At 42.2% G+C, this 13,525-nt stretch overlaps 1 protein-coding gene across 1 annotated transcript in view; it reads right to left on the bottom strand.

Annotated features, from left to right (window-relative positions):
* RNF139 (ring finger protein 139) overlaps positions 1-3,693 on the bottom strand; it is a 16,907-nt gene extending 13,214 nt beyond the window's left edge. The window contains exon 1 of the mRNA XM_017530754.2: positions 3,300-3,693. Coding sequence (XP_017386243.1) covers positions 3,300-3,480 — 181 coding nt within the window. The 5' untranslated portion in view covers positions 3,481-3,693. The remainder of the gene's footprint in view (positions 1-3,299) is intronic.
* Positions 3,694-13,525: the final 9,832 nt, after the last annotated feature.

The following is a 13,525-nucleotide window of genomic DNA, read 5'->3' as shown; positions in this document are numbered from 1 at the left end:
TTTTGAGACAGTCTCTCTCTGTTGCCCAGGCTGGAGTGCAGTGGTGTGATCTTGGCTCACTGCAACCTCCACCTCCTAGGTTCAACTGATTCTTGTGCCTCAGCCTCCAGAGTAGCTGGGACTGGGGGGGAAGGGCACCACTGTGCCCAGCTAATTTTTGCATTTTTTGGTAGAGACAGGTTTCACCGTTTGGCCAGGCTAGTCTCAAACTCCTGGCCTCAAGCAATCTACCCGCCTTAGCCTCCCAAAGTGCTGGGATTACAGGCGTGAGCCACCGTACCTGCTCTTGACTGTATTCAATTATAAATAAGGCTAATTTTTTCTTTCCATAAAATCAAGCTTCTGCAGGAAGGGCTAAATACTTTTCTCTTACTTATTGAACATTGTTTATTGTGAATTGCTTGTCTTAGGCATTTTCCTAAGGGAGTGTAAGTTTTTTTCTTTTTCTTTTTAGACAGTCTCCATCTGTTGCCAGGGTGAAGTGCAATGGTGAGATCTCAGTTCACTGCAACCTCCGACTCCCTGATTCAAGCGATTCTCCTGCCTCAGCCTCCCTGGCAGGGTAAAAATCTTACTAGAAAGTGAATCACATATGATGCAAGTACTTTCTCTCAGTTTGTCATTTAAGGATTTTTAAGTTTTGCCATAAAAAAGCTTTTCATTTTTATGTACTCAAATTTATCAGATTTTTCCTTGTAACTTCTGGGTTTTCTGTTATGTTTAAAGCCTTTTCCCACCTCAATGAATTACCATCATATGAGTAATACTATTAAAACAAACTCCTAGGCGTGCATTTTCTGCTTTGGATTTAAATTTGCTAACTCAGCATTATGCTACTCTGGGTTGAGTTTCATTTAGCATTTAACATCCCCTAAGACACAGCTTTTATGTTCTTCAATATTCTGTATATTGTCATAGAATTTTATTTGGATCTCCAAAATGAGTTGCTTTATTTTCTGACCTGCTGAAATCTCAAGTTAGTTTGATATCAAATGAAGGTACAGTTGAAGTACTGTTTTGTAGTTAGAGAGGAGTAAATACTTCTACCACCACACATAAAACTGGTAATGCTTTTTACTTAGAGATAGATTCCCATTTTTACACATTAATTTTAAAGAAAAAGGTGAGGTTGAAAAGTGTTAAGACTTATACACAGTAGTACTGAGAAGTCTACAACTGTAAGAAACAAGGCAGAACAATTAATTTCAACTATCCACTGGCATCTTTTACACACAAACCTGTGTCTTTTAGTAGCATGTAATTTTTAAGTACCAAAACCAGTTTTTCCATTCTTACCATCCTTACAAATGTGAAAAATTAGCATAATTACACGGCACAATATAAAATATCATAAGATGATAGATTTGGAAAATATTTCGTATTTCTCAAAAGTCTGATCCAGAGATTCTGGGTTCAAAATTTTCAAATAAACAGCACCAATATTTTGCTGATGATTTCAAAAGACCAAAATATCTAACAAAATATGTATTAAATGAAGCATTAAAATAGTTTTATTGTCTTTAACACCCTATGAAACAGCTATCATCACTGTCCACATTTTAAAACATAAAAATAAAAAACCAAAGCACTGAGCAGTCACCTTAAGTCATGTTCTTTAAATTGCCAAACACAAACTTCCACAATTTATTACAAAAGAAGCATGGTGAGTACAAGGAAAATACCAGATTACCTTGTTCAATGTTCTTAAACTGCAAATTATTTAATTAAGGAAAATACATCTTTTCTTTGAGGCTGCCTAGCCTGAAGCTCAACAGAGTGCTGCAGTAAAGCACCAGGTCCCAAAGGTATTCTCAGAGAATCTGCAGTTATCATGCTGTAAAAATATTCAAAGCAATCACTACCCTATTTCTGGGATGAATATGCAGAATCCTCTCAAACAGGGCCCAGTTTTTAACACAAATAATGGTGGTGTTATACGTTAGCAGTGGCAAGAAGGAATGGCTGGAATTAGGTAGCCCATGGGTAACTGAAGCAGCTTGTGCTGAAGAACATCACGTTTGGTTTAGTTAAAATTAAGGTTTAAGATCTAGCATATGATCATTACTACAGAGTTCTGTATCTGGATTGCAGCTGTTAAGGAGGAAAGTAAACCATACTTAATGTCAAAAGATTTTTAAGCCCAGGCTCTGGCAACCACTTACCGGCTGCCTACCAAGAGCAAAACACTTAACCTCTATGACCCTGTTTCCTGGTTTGTAAAATGAGAATAACGCCACCCAGCTCTGAGGAATGTTTGAAGGTCAGGTTAGATAATACCAGTGAAAATGCTTTGCAAAAGTAAAGTACGAGACAAATGTAAAATATGGCTATTTATTGCTAAGAACAAAATGCAGCCTTTATTGCCACTCCCCTTTTGTAGGAATAAAGCAACAGATGGCTTGTAATTCAGAAAGGCTTGGTAAGGACCTCACCATCAGTTTGCCCTCAGCAACACTTCAAAAGCACTAGCCTGCTTAAGACCGAGCGGTAGAATTACCTCATTAACAAAATTTGCCAAGTTGCAATTACTTAAAAAATTCTTTTATGCATAAATGCATCTCACTCTGATGATGTAAGTGAAGATGGAGGAATGAAAGATACTTTTAACACTCCATCCATATGAAACAAAGACAATGATTTCAAAAGTCTCTTTTGCAAACGTCTCATCACTTTTTACAGTCATCTTCAATACCTTCTCGTTTATTACTGGAAAATTTTAGGACACGATTTAAGCATCACCACTTTCATGACAATTTCTGGTAATGGTTTCAAGGTCTGACATTTGAAACCCTGTCTCCTTCGCTTGGATGTCATTTACTACAGACAGTTCACGATCCTGTGGACCCTAGGGTGCAGTAGAAGTGACAACATAAAAGTACTCTGCATTTTGTAATAAGGGGAAACTGAGGCCCACGCCTTGGCACAGGTCCAAGGTCACATACGACGAGACTTGGAGACAGCAGAGCTGTTTTTCGAAGGCTGTCGCATAGGACGCAGTAAACCAGTACTCATAACCCAAGACAAACAGCGGGCAAAGAGCCGCATGCTCACACAGCTTTGCTTCCCTGCCTCACTCGGGTGCAACACTGAGTCCTCGCTAGGGGGACTGCTCCGCTGTCAACTCAGAGAAGTACCATTTCCTTCCCCTTCCCACCACGTAAAGATGACCCTTTGAGGGATGAAACCGGAGTTCCCAAAATCACATACTCGACCCATGGCCTCTGCGCGCCTGCCCGTTCCCCGGGGCACGTCTCAGCCCGCAGAGCCGTCCCGGGACGCAGAGTACCCTATTCCCTTACCAAGGAGCCGGAGAAAGATCTGGAGCACGATGCAGAACCGGCTTTGGCTGGAATCGGGGTAGGAGTTGAAGATGGCGTCGATGATGTAAAGGCAGGGCACCCGGAGCGCCACTTCGAGCGCCGCCCAGACCTGCTGATGGGCCATTCGCACCTGCTGCTGCGGGGGCCCCACCGCCGCCATGAGCCGCTGCCACACCGGGGCTGGGCGGGCCGGGTAGAGCCGCGGGCCGCGGCCGGGGGCGGGAGCTAAGGCGGGCAACTCCGCCCCCGCCCTCCTTCCTCTCGTGTCTCTCTCACGGCCCGCCCCGCCGCCCGCTCGCGTCCCTCGAGCTGGAGCAGGCGGCGGAGGCGGCGGTGGCTGAGAAGGCGGCGGCGGCTCCCCAGGAGGTCTCTGGGTGTCGGTGTTTCCGGCTGGCTAAGGTCTGACTCCTCCTCCCTCCACCGCCTCCCCCGCCCGCGGAGCCACCATCTTGACCTCGCCCGCCGGCCTCTGCCGTTGCTGCTTTGGCGAGGCCCGGCGGCTGCGCCCGCGGTCACGCGAACCGCAGAATCCACGCCCACTGCCTGCGTCATAATCCAGCGCTGGGGACGCTCACCCTGTCGTCATCACGCAGGGTTGCCATGGTTTCCGCCCATCTCCGTAGCTAACGCTACCGTCTCCCCGTAGCGCATGCGCTTTTCGGTAGCCGCACTTTCCCGCCTCAGGGTTATGGCTTCATCCCCGCAGAGCCGGCTTAGCAAGGTAGTCGGTGCTTCCGCCGGGCAAAATTATTAGTAGTTTTATTAGAGCCCATTAAACGTTGCATAAACATGGTTCAGAGTTGCGTGGGAGGAGAAAAGCCAAAGGATGCCGCCCTCTCGACCTGTTCCACCCCGCCTGGAGGCCGGGTGTGAAAGCCGACGCCAAGAGAAATCCCGTGAAGGCCGCCCGGGATCCTGGTAGAGGCGGCGCTGTGTGCGTTTATGGAGCGCTTGCTGTGCGTGGCACTGGGCTGGGTGTGGTGGGCGCCGCAGAGAAAAACGTTCCTCCCATCCCTTTGCACATCACTCTTATCACCTCCTGCCCAGATAGACAAAAGTGAGGACATTCATCGGCCGCGTTTTACCAATGGCAAGCAGTTAGTGACTGAAGGCCAAGAACCTAGGGTTTGCTGTCTTCGATTTCTCATCTTTGAGGTAAGTACACCTGGACAGTTCCTTCCTGCTCAGGGCTCATGCTTTCTTTACTGTCCATGTAATTAATATGATCTGGCTATCTTTATCTTTTTTTGGAAACTTCAGCAGCAAATGATAGTGTAAGTTAGGTCTGAGGCTGCACTATAGACCTAGCTATCCTTGCTTAAGGGGGATAAAATGGGAAGCAAGAAGCCTGGCCCACTTGGGCTCCCAGCTCAAGTGCATTCTGCAGTCCAGTTTATATCAGGCCTCCGTGTGGGTGGTTATCCTTTATCAAGATCCCCCCGTAAGGGGAGGAGGATTGTTAGTCACATTATCAAACTCTCCTCCAACCCCTTTCTCTGCTTGGAGGTATGTGTAATGTGTAATAGAAAGATCGAATCCCACCCCAAAATCCTTACTCCTACTCTTGTTCTTAACCTTCTGTTCTTATCCTCTACCCTACTCCCTAATAATGACCGACGTTTATCTACTGCTTAATGGATACTAGGCACTGTGCCAAGAGTTTTATATTTTATTTCAATCCTTTCATCGGCTTTACTTTGATAGTTTTACAGAGGAGGAAACTGAGATTTAGATAAGTTACAAGATGACAAGTTGACTACCTTGTTCAGTTGGTAGTCAGCAATTAGTATATCCAAAGATAAATCGAAACTAAGTTAAACCCAGAGCTACCTGAAGCTCACAGCTTCAGGCATCTTTGATTTCTTCCTTTCACTCACAGCCAATTTTGCAACTAAATTGTATCCATTCTGTCTTCACCATCTCTTGTACTGGTCTCGTTTCTGTTGTCACTGTCATTGTCCTAACTCAAGATCCTTCTGTGGCTTTCTGCATTTATTGCATAACCTCATTATGATTGCCACTGTTTCTAATCCAGTCCGTTTACTGCCGGGTTAATTTCCCCAAACTGCATGTCTGGGGAATAACCTTGTGGTTATGACGAAATTCCCAAAGGAATGCAGACTTGTCAAGGCGCAAAGACTATGAAGACTTAGAACTTCAGAGATCTATGGAGATCTTCAGAGATATAAATTAGCTACTCAACCTATCTATTCTGCCCTGATTACACTGTAAAGCAAAAGGAGAGAGGCCCTTATGGGGAAAAAGATCCAGAAGGACTCATCTAAACCACAAGTTGCATAGAGGAGATAGGTAAGTTCTATTATATTATATTCATGGAAAGTAAGTTGATGGGCTTTCCTCTAATTTTTATTTTAAAATAAATGTAAATATGAAATAAAATTATGTGTAATGAACAAATGTTTCAGTCTTTATTAATGTTTTGACTGTCTCTGATCTTAATTTGATGTACAAATTTTATTAGTATAAGAGTTTCTGAGACTAAGTTCCGTCTTGGGCCAAGAGCTTTCAGGAGTGGTGGCAGAGTCTTATCTTTTTCACACAGCTTCTCCAAACAGGCTCTCTGCCAAGCTTTTTCAACCCACCTTATTTTGTTATTGTTGTGTTCTGTTTTGTTTTAGGTTTTTAATAGGCTGAAGCCATGGTTTTTAGTTTCTGTCTCTAGTGATAAGCGGAAAAGAGGATGAGGAAGGGTATTTACTGGCCCAACCAGAAACGGAAACTAAGAACCCATAACTATATTCTCTCCCTTGGACTCCCCTGTGTGAGCTCTCTTTCTCTGTCTATAAAATGAAGGTTTGAATAAGATCTTGGCAAGTGTGTTAAAATGCTATGTTAAAACTAAATTTATAGTAATGAGGTAATTTTTAAGATGCTGAGAAATTTTTAAGATAAAAGATGTTTCCAGCTGGATGTGGTGGCTCATGCCTGAAATCCCAGCACTTTGGGAGGTGGAGGAGGGTGGGTCGCTTGAGCCCAGAAGTTCAAGTTTGTAGTAATGTCATAGCAGCAATAGGAAATTAATATAACCACATACTCTTACTCCCAGTGAGCCATGTGGCGAGTTTGTGCTTCTCATCCCCACAACTTTGTGAGTCTAGAAGTTCTGATTCCCAAGAGGGGAACTTTTTCATTAACAGACACAATAATTCTTTAAACTTCAAGATGGAAGATTCAGTATTGTAAAGATGTTGACCTATAGATTCTATGTAATCTCAATTAAAAAAAACCTCAGTAGGTTCTTTTTTCCAAAAATAAAAAAAACTGATTGTAAAATTCCTAAGAAACTGTAAAATGTCAAGAATAGCTAAGGCAGTCTTAAAAAACAAAGTTGAAGGATTTATACTGTGAGACATCAGGACCTATTCCAAGCTATAGTAAAGAAGAAAAGATAGTATTGGTGCATGGATAGAAAAACTGACCCATGGAACAGAACAGAAAGTCTACAAAAACTCCACACGTATAGAATCACTTGATTCATTAGAAAAGTGACACTACAGTGCAGTGGGAAACGGATGACAAAAAGCCAACAGTATAACAGGACTCTGGATACTGTATATCGCTTAATAGTGAAACATGCTGAAAGCATTCTCCCTAAAGTTAGGAGCAAGGCAAGGTTGCTCACCGTTGCCACTGTTATTTAACATTGTGTTAGAGGTGGGGAGTGGGAATAAAGCAAGTTAAAATGCTTCCCTGTTTCCCAAGATTTAGCTGTTTTTCTCAAATAAAGGCACCTCAGATTGTAAGCTTTTAAATTCTAGAGTTCTGAAAAAGTTGACTTTGACCATTTTTGCCCATGTTCTCATTGCTTTTGTAGAGGAGCCAGTATTTGGAGATCTTTACCCTGCTGTTTTGGAAGTGGTCCATTTTACTTGATATTGGGAAGTTTCAAGAGACCACTGTACCTTGAGTATAAAATATAGGTATATTCCTTCCTGCCATCATTGTGTAACAATAATGCTTCTTCCTCCTGATGAATGAATTCAATTACCCCAACCAACATGGTGACTCTTCCTTACCTGCTGGTCTTCTGGCACAGGGACCCTGAAGTGACTGGGAAACCTCAGCAAGTTAAAACTTGAAGGATCTGTTATTGTGTCTCTTGATGAAAAAGTTCTTCTCTTGGGAATCAGGACTTCTAGACTCACAAATTCCCTACATGGCTCACTGGGAGTGAGAGTATGTGGTTATATTAATTTCCTACCATTCCCATGACATTACTACAAATTTAGTGGTTTCAGACATCACAAATTTATTTTCTTATAGTTCTGGAAGCCTAAAATTAAGGTGTCAACAGGACTGTTTTTCCTGAAGTCTTCAACAGAAAGTCTGTTTCCTTGCCTTTTTCAATTTCTAGAGGCTGCCTACATTTCAATGGCTCATGGCCCCTTCCTCGCATCCCTCCATCCTCCTGCTTAAGTTATCACATCTACTAAGCAAACCTGCCTCTCCCTTGCAGGAATCTTTATGATTATATTGGACCTATTGGATAGTCCAAGATAATCTCTGTATCTTGAGATCCTTTTACCATGAAGGTAACATATTCATAGAATCCAGTTAGTAGGATATGGTCATATTTGGGGGCCATTATTCAGCCTACTACACAGTGGGAATTCTATTTATGTCCTTTCGTTCCCTGTTGCTATTCACTCAGGGTGGTTGGCAAAATATTACAGAAAATATTTAGGGAAAGTTATAGATTATAGTCTCAAACCTTTTAGAAGGCCAAAGGGTTTTATTGAGGCAGGTTGAAGGCAGCCATCTCTTTCCTATGCTCTGTTTACTCATGTTAATTTTGTGCTGGGTGGAGGATCAAAGGAGAATTACCTAGTAATAGTATTTACTCTGGGCCCCAGAACCAAAAGCTTTTACCTGTGGTAAAACTACTCTTTTAAACCATGTTAATTACCCACAAATGTGTTAACTTAGAACCTCTGTTGTAAAATCTTTTTTTTTTTTTGAGATGGAGTTTTGTTATTGTTGCCCAGGCTGGAGTGCAATGGCGCCATCTCAGCTCACTGCAACCTCCACCTCCTGGGTTCAGGCAATTCTCCTGCCTCAGCCTCCTGAGTAGCTGGAATTACAAGCATGTGCCACCATGCCCAGCTAATTTTGTGTTTTTAGTAAAGACGGGGTTTCACCATATTGGTCAGGCTGGTCTCGAACTCCCGACCTCAGGTGATCCACCTGCCTCGGCCTCCCAAAGTGCTGGGATTACAGGTGTGAGCTGCCATGCCCAGCCCTGTTGTAAAATCTTGAGGGAATAAATGTGTGGACAGACAGAGGGTCTGGATCAATTGGTTGTATTTCGCCCTCTGAAAGAAGCCAACAGCCATCCCTAGCCCACTTGAAACACTGTAATGGTGTGAGTGCATTCATTCATCTGTCATTGAGTCAGGGTCTGCAAGTCAGACTTCTGCAAGTGGTGACTCATGTCTCAGTTCCCCACCATGGGTGTTGATTTAGTGTATATGCTGTACCCTGGTGAACAAGGCCATTCCATCTTCACAGGCAATTATCTTCAAGCTTTTCCTTCAGTTTCACCTTCTAAAGGGTTTCCATCATTCCATCAAGCCTGCATTTTCTAGGTTGTAGAGTATGTGATAGGACCAGTGGATCCCATGGTTATGTGCCTGCTGATATCCCTCCTTTGCTGTAAAGTGGGTCCCTAAATCAAAGGCAATATTAGGATACATGTTAATGGATCAAAAACCTGTAAACCTTTGAATAGTAGAGCTGGCCAACAACTTACAGGCAAGGAGGTCAAACTCATACATGGAGATGGGCAGTTTCTAGTCAAGGAGAATCACTGCCCATTCTAGGATGGAAGGAATCCAGCATAAATCAGCTTCCTGCCAATTAGCTGTTTGGTATCCTTGAGGGTTAGTGCCATATCAGGAACTTAGTGTTTAACATTGGGGAGTGACTATTTGACAAGTGGAAGCTGTCTGTTTTCCTCTTGCTCACTTGCATTCCTGCAAGATGACTACTTCGTCATGAGCCCCCTATGCCATTCCTAGGGGTGGGGAGAGGGGACTGTGGAGCTGATGGCTGCAGCTGCTGAAGTTAACTGGCTAAATCTACTTGGTTGTTTAATGCTGCTTACATGTTGCATTGTCTCTGGCAGATAAAGATTGTGTTATGTAATACAAAAACCTCTACTTATGCGCCATATCTCATATATTTCTCCACTGCTTCCCCAGACTTCTTGTCCCTGATATGCCAGTCTTTCTCATTCCAGACCCCTGATTAACTAGCCAACTTATTTGCCATTTGACATGAAAATATGTTCTTACTTCAAGCCACTTTTTTCCACACAAAGTTGATGACCAGGAATACTGCCTCACATTCTGCCTTTTGGGAGGGTTCTCCTCACTGCTGTCTTTTAAGGCCAGTCCTGTGTGGGGCTGTAGGGCAGTGGCAGTCCATTTTTGTTTTGAACCTATATTCCAAGACAACTCAGTGAATTCATGAATTCAGCATAGGCTTTTTTCTGTCCTCCATAAGCTAGACATGAGAGCCTCCCAAGTGGCCATAAGAGTGAGCTGAGGAAGGGACATTGGTAAAGAATAGATACGATGTGGGAGCCTGACCACCTGCTTGTGCTCAGCTCATGATGGGCATCTCTGGCTACATGGTCACTTGATGTCCATGATCGGTTCTTACCAAGGCACATTAGCATGCATGGATAGTTGCTTTTTGGGTTTTGCACTGCAGATGGCCTGGTCTTGCCACAGAATGCCAGGAGTCGACCTTGTGATTCTCCCATTGCAGCTTGCCATCAACTTTCATGGCTTCTTATCATATATACTCTTGTACTATAGAATAACCTGAATTGGTCCATGCCACAGGGCTAAATGCACTGTACCTACTAGAGAACTTTTACCTGCTGTGGATCTCACTGAAAACTGGCAGACTTCCATCTCACCCAGTTTGAGTCAGAACAGTATTGCCAAGTTCTGAATTCCCACAGAGGCCTACACAACTTGGTGTGCTTCCTTGGTGGCAGAATAATTTTGGTGAAATGAGTAGGCGAGATGTAATAATTTGTCCTTTACTGTGAAGGGGATATCTTGGCATTCAAGCAGCCTACTGGGCCCTAAAAATTTCACTGACGTAACAGCTTGCTGGGTCTTAAAGGATTTTTTCCTATCCTCCAGTGTACAATATGCTAGCTGCTTTTATTCACCTCACCGAGCTAGCATGATGTCATCAATGTGGTAGGTCATTGTGACATTATGTGTTATGTTAAGATGGTCTAGATCTCTTTTGATTATATTATGATGCAGTGTGGAAGAGTTATCATAACCCTAGGGCAATAATACAAATGGGTACTGCTGTTCTACATAAACACAAACTTAATTCTCGTCAAGCACCCATTTCCATACACATGCCCATGGTTCCTGTTGGTACAGGTTGGTTGGGTCCTGCATCTCCTTTGTCATATAGGCCCATTTGGAATTGAAAATAGACAGCTGCGCAACAGCTGCTTCATCATAGTGTTGTGAGCTTTTTTCATAGCAGGTTTTGTTACCTTTGATTTTTTTTGTTTTGTTTTTTTTTTTTAAAGATGGGGTTTCACCATGACGGTCAGGCTGGTCTTGAACTCCTGACCTCAGGTGACCCACCCACCTTGGCCTCCCAAGTGCTAGGAGTACAGGCATGAGCCACCGCGCCCGGCCACCTTTGAGTTTTTAAATTATGTGTAAAGCTTTGATTAAAAAAAAAAATTACTAAAAAGAAACTATCCACCTATCTCTGTTTACCTAATGTTGTTGTGTGTGTTACATAAAATTCAATTTTAGCTTCATATTTATGCAGTATGTTTTGTTTACCTTTGATTCAGCCTTAACCTCTAAAAAGCCAAAAAGACAAATACCTATTTTCACCCTGATCTCTCTGAAATTCTGTGTGACCAATGATCAAGTAATCTTGCAGGGTATTTATCATGTCTAATCTGAAAAAAGTCATTGTATTTACTAATATTTTAATATTCACCCGATAATATAGGTAAGCCTTCTAAACATAATTGTGGCAATTTTTATATGCTTTACATGTTGAAATTCTGTGTCAAGTACATATTATTGCAAGAGTGAATTTCTTCAATAATGATTGTGTAAATTTAAGTAGAAAGTAATTATAAATTCCCAGATACTTTTTTAAATGGGTAAAACATATGAAACAATGGCCCTGAAGGCACTGGACATCGGTGTGAAGGACACTGATCCATAAGAGATGGAATGCAAACAAGGTGAGCAATACAATTGCTCTAACCTGCTGCCTGATGAAAGGCTTTGGCATGGGGAGAGGAAACACAGAAGACTCCATGAGGTAAGTAGATATAACTGGGAGTCCTGGGAGCCCAAGGCAACTAGAGTTCACAAGCGAGAATACTGGAGAGAACAGAGTGACATAGGGAACTCCAGAGATCTGCTGACCATTCCCCTAAAGTATTAAGCTAAATAATGATCAGTACATGCATGAGAGGAAATAACCAAAGGCTTGGAAAATAACCATCAGAAAGGATCAGAGGAAACAATACTCAAAGCTCACATGGAATGGTGAATTATTCCTTATCCCATCAGCAAGAGTGGAAAACCTCATAATTCACAAGGCACCTGTTAGAGTACTAAGAAAGGTCTTGCTTCAATAGTGGGAAAAATTAACCCTCAACTAAATGCTCTAGAATACCTAACAAAGCCTAAAAGCAAGACCCAAAAACATTCAAACTGTCCAGATAGCTTAAATCATATTTCAGAAGAAAGCTCAAACTATTTTAAGGATGAAAATAATCTACAAAGTAAAATTCACAATGACTGACATCCAATCAAAAATTACCAGGCATGCAACAAAAAAATACAACACATAATAAGAAAAATAATACATGCTGGGCTGAGCGTGGTGGCTCACACCTGTAATCCCAGCACTTTGGGAGGCTGAGGTAGGTGAATAACCTGAGGTCAGGAGTTCGAGACCAGCCTGGCCAACATGGTGAAACCCCGTCTCTAAAAATACAAAAAGTAGCTGGGTGTGGTGGTGCACACCTGTAGTCCCAGCTGCTCGGGAGGTTGAGGCAGGAGAATCACTTGAATTCAGGAGGCGGAGGTTGCAGTGAGATCGTGCCACTGCACTCCAGCCTGGGCAACAGAGCAAGACTCTGTCTCAAAACAATAAAACATTCTGTCAAAACTGACTCAGAAATTAGATGATGAAGATTATTAGATGAGGTCATTAAAACAATTATAATTATATTCCATATATTACAGAAACCATAGGAAAGACTGAAGATATTACAGACAAGGTATAAAAATACCCACATCAAACTTCTAGAGATGAAAACTCCAATGTCTGAGACAAAAAAATGTTAGATTAATGACAATTAGACATTGCAAAAAGATTAGTGAACTTGAAGACACAGCAATAAAACCTCCCTGAAAGAGAGAGAGAAAAAAATGAAACATACACCTCCTACCAGTATAAATAGAGCATCAGTAGAAGGTGGGACAACTTGAGGCAGTGAAGTATATGTGTATAATTGGAGTCCTTGAAGGAGAAGAGTGGGGAGCAAAAAATAGTGGTGGTCTAGTCCAAAGTAAGTAGAAAAAAAAAAAAAGGAATAGAGCAGAAATCAAAAGAAAAAGTAGGCAGGGCATGGTAGCTCATGCCTGTAATCCCAGCACTCTGGGAGGCCAAGGTGGGTGGATCACGAGGTCAGGAGTTCAAGACCAGACTGGCCATGATGGTGAAACCCTGTCTCTACTAAAAATGCAAAAAAAATTAGCTGGGCGTGGTGGCGGGTGCCAGGAAGACTGATCAGGAAAGAGAGAAGACAAGTTACCAATATCAGTATGAGGTGATAACATTACAGATTCTACAGTTGTTAAAAGGGAACATTTTGAACACTTTGTATCAGTATATTTGGCAAATTAGATAAAACAGAAAAATTCCTTGAAGATGCAAACCACTAAAGCTCAGCCAAAAAATAGATACCCTAAAAAACTATCTTTTAAAGAAATTGAATTTGTAGTTACAAATCTTCCCACAAAGAAAAAATCCAGGCGCAGATAGCTTCACTGGGGATTTCTAACAAACATAAAGGAAGTAATAATTTTACACAAACTTTTCCAGAAAACAGGAGAATACATCCCAACTGAGTCGACTCATTCTATGAGCCAGCATTTCTCCCA

This window comes from Cebus imitator, unplaced genomic scaffold (assembly GCF_001604975.1).
Source record: "Cebus imitator isolate Cc_AM_T3 unplaced genomic scaffold, Cebus_imitator-1.0 Scaffold68, whole genome shotgun sequence".
In the NCBI taxonomy this organism is placed as follows: Eukaryota; Metazoa; Chordata; class Mammalia; order Primates; family Cebidae; genus Cebus; species Cebus imitator.
The sequence above is the reverse complement of the archived record's forward strand: the minus strand, read 5'-3'. Positions and strand labels throughout refer to the sequence as shown.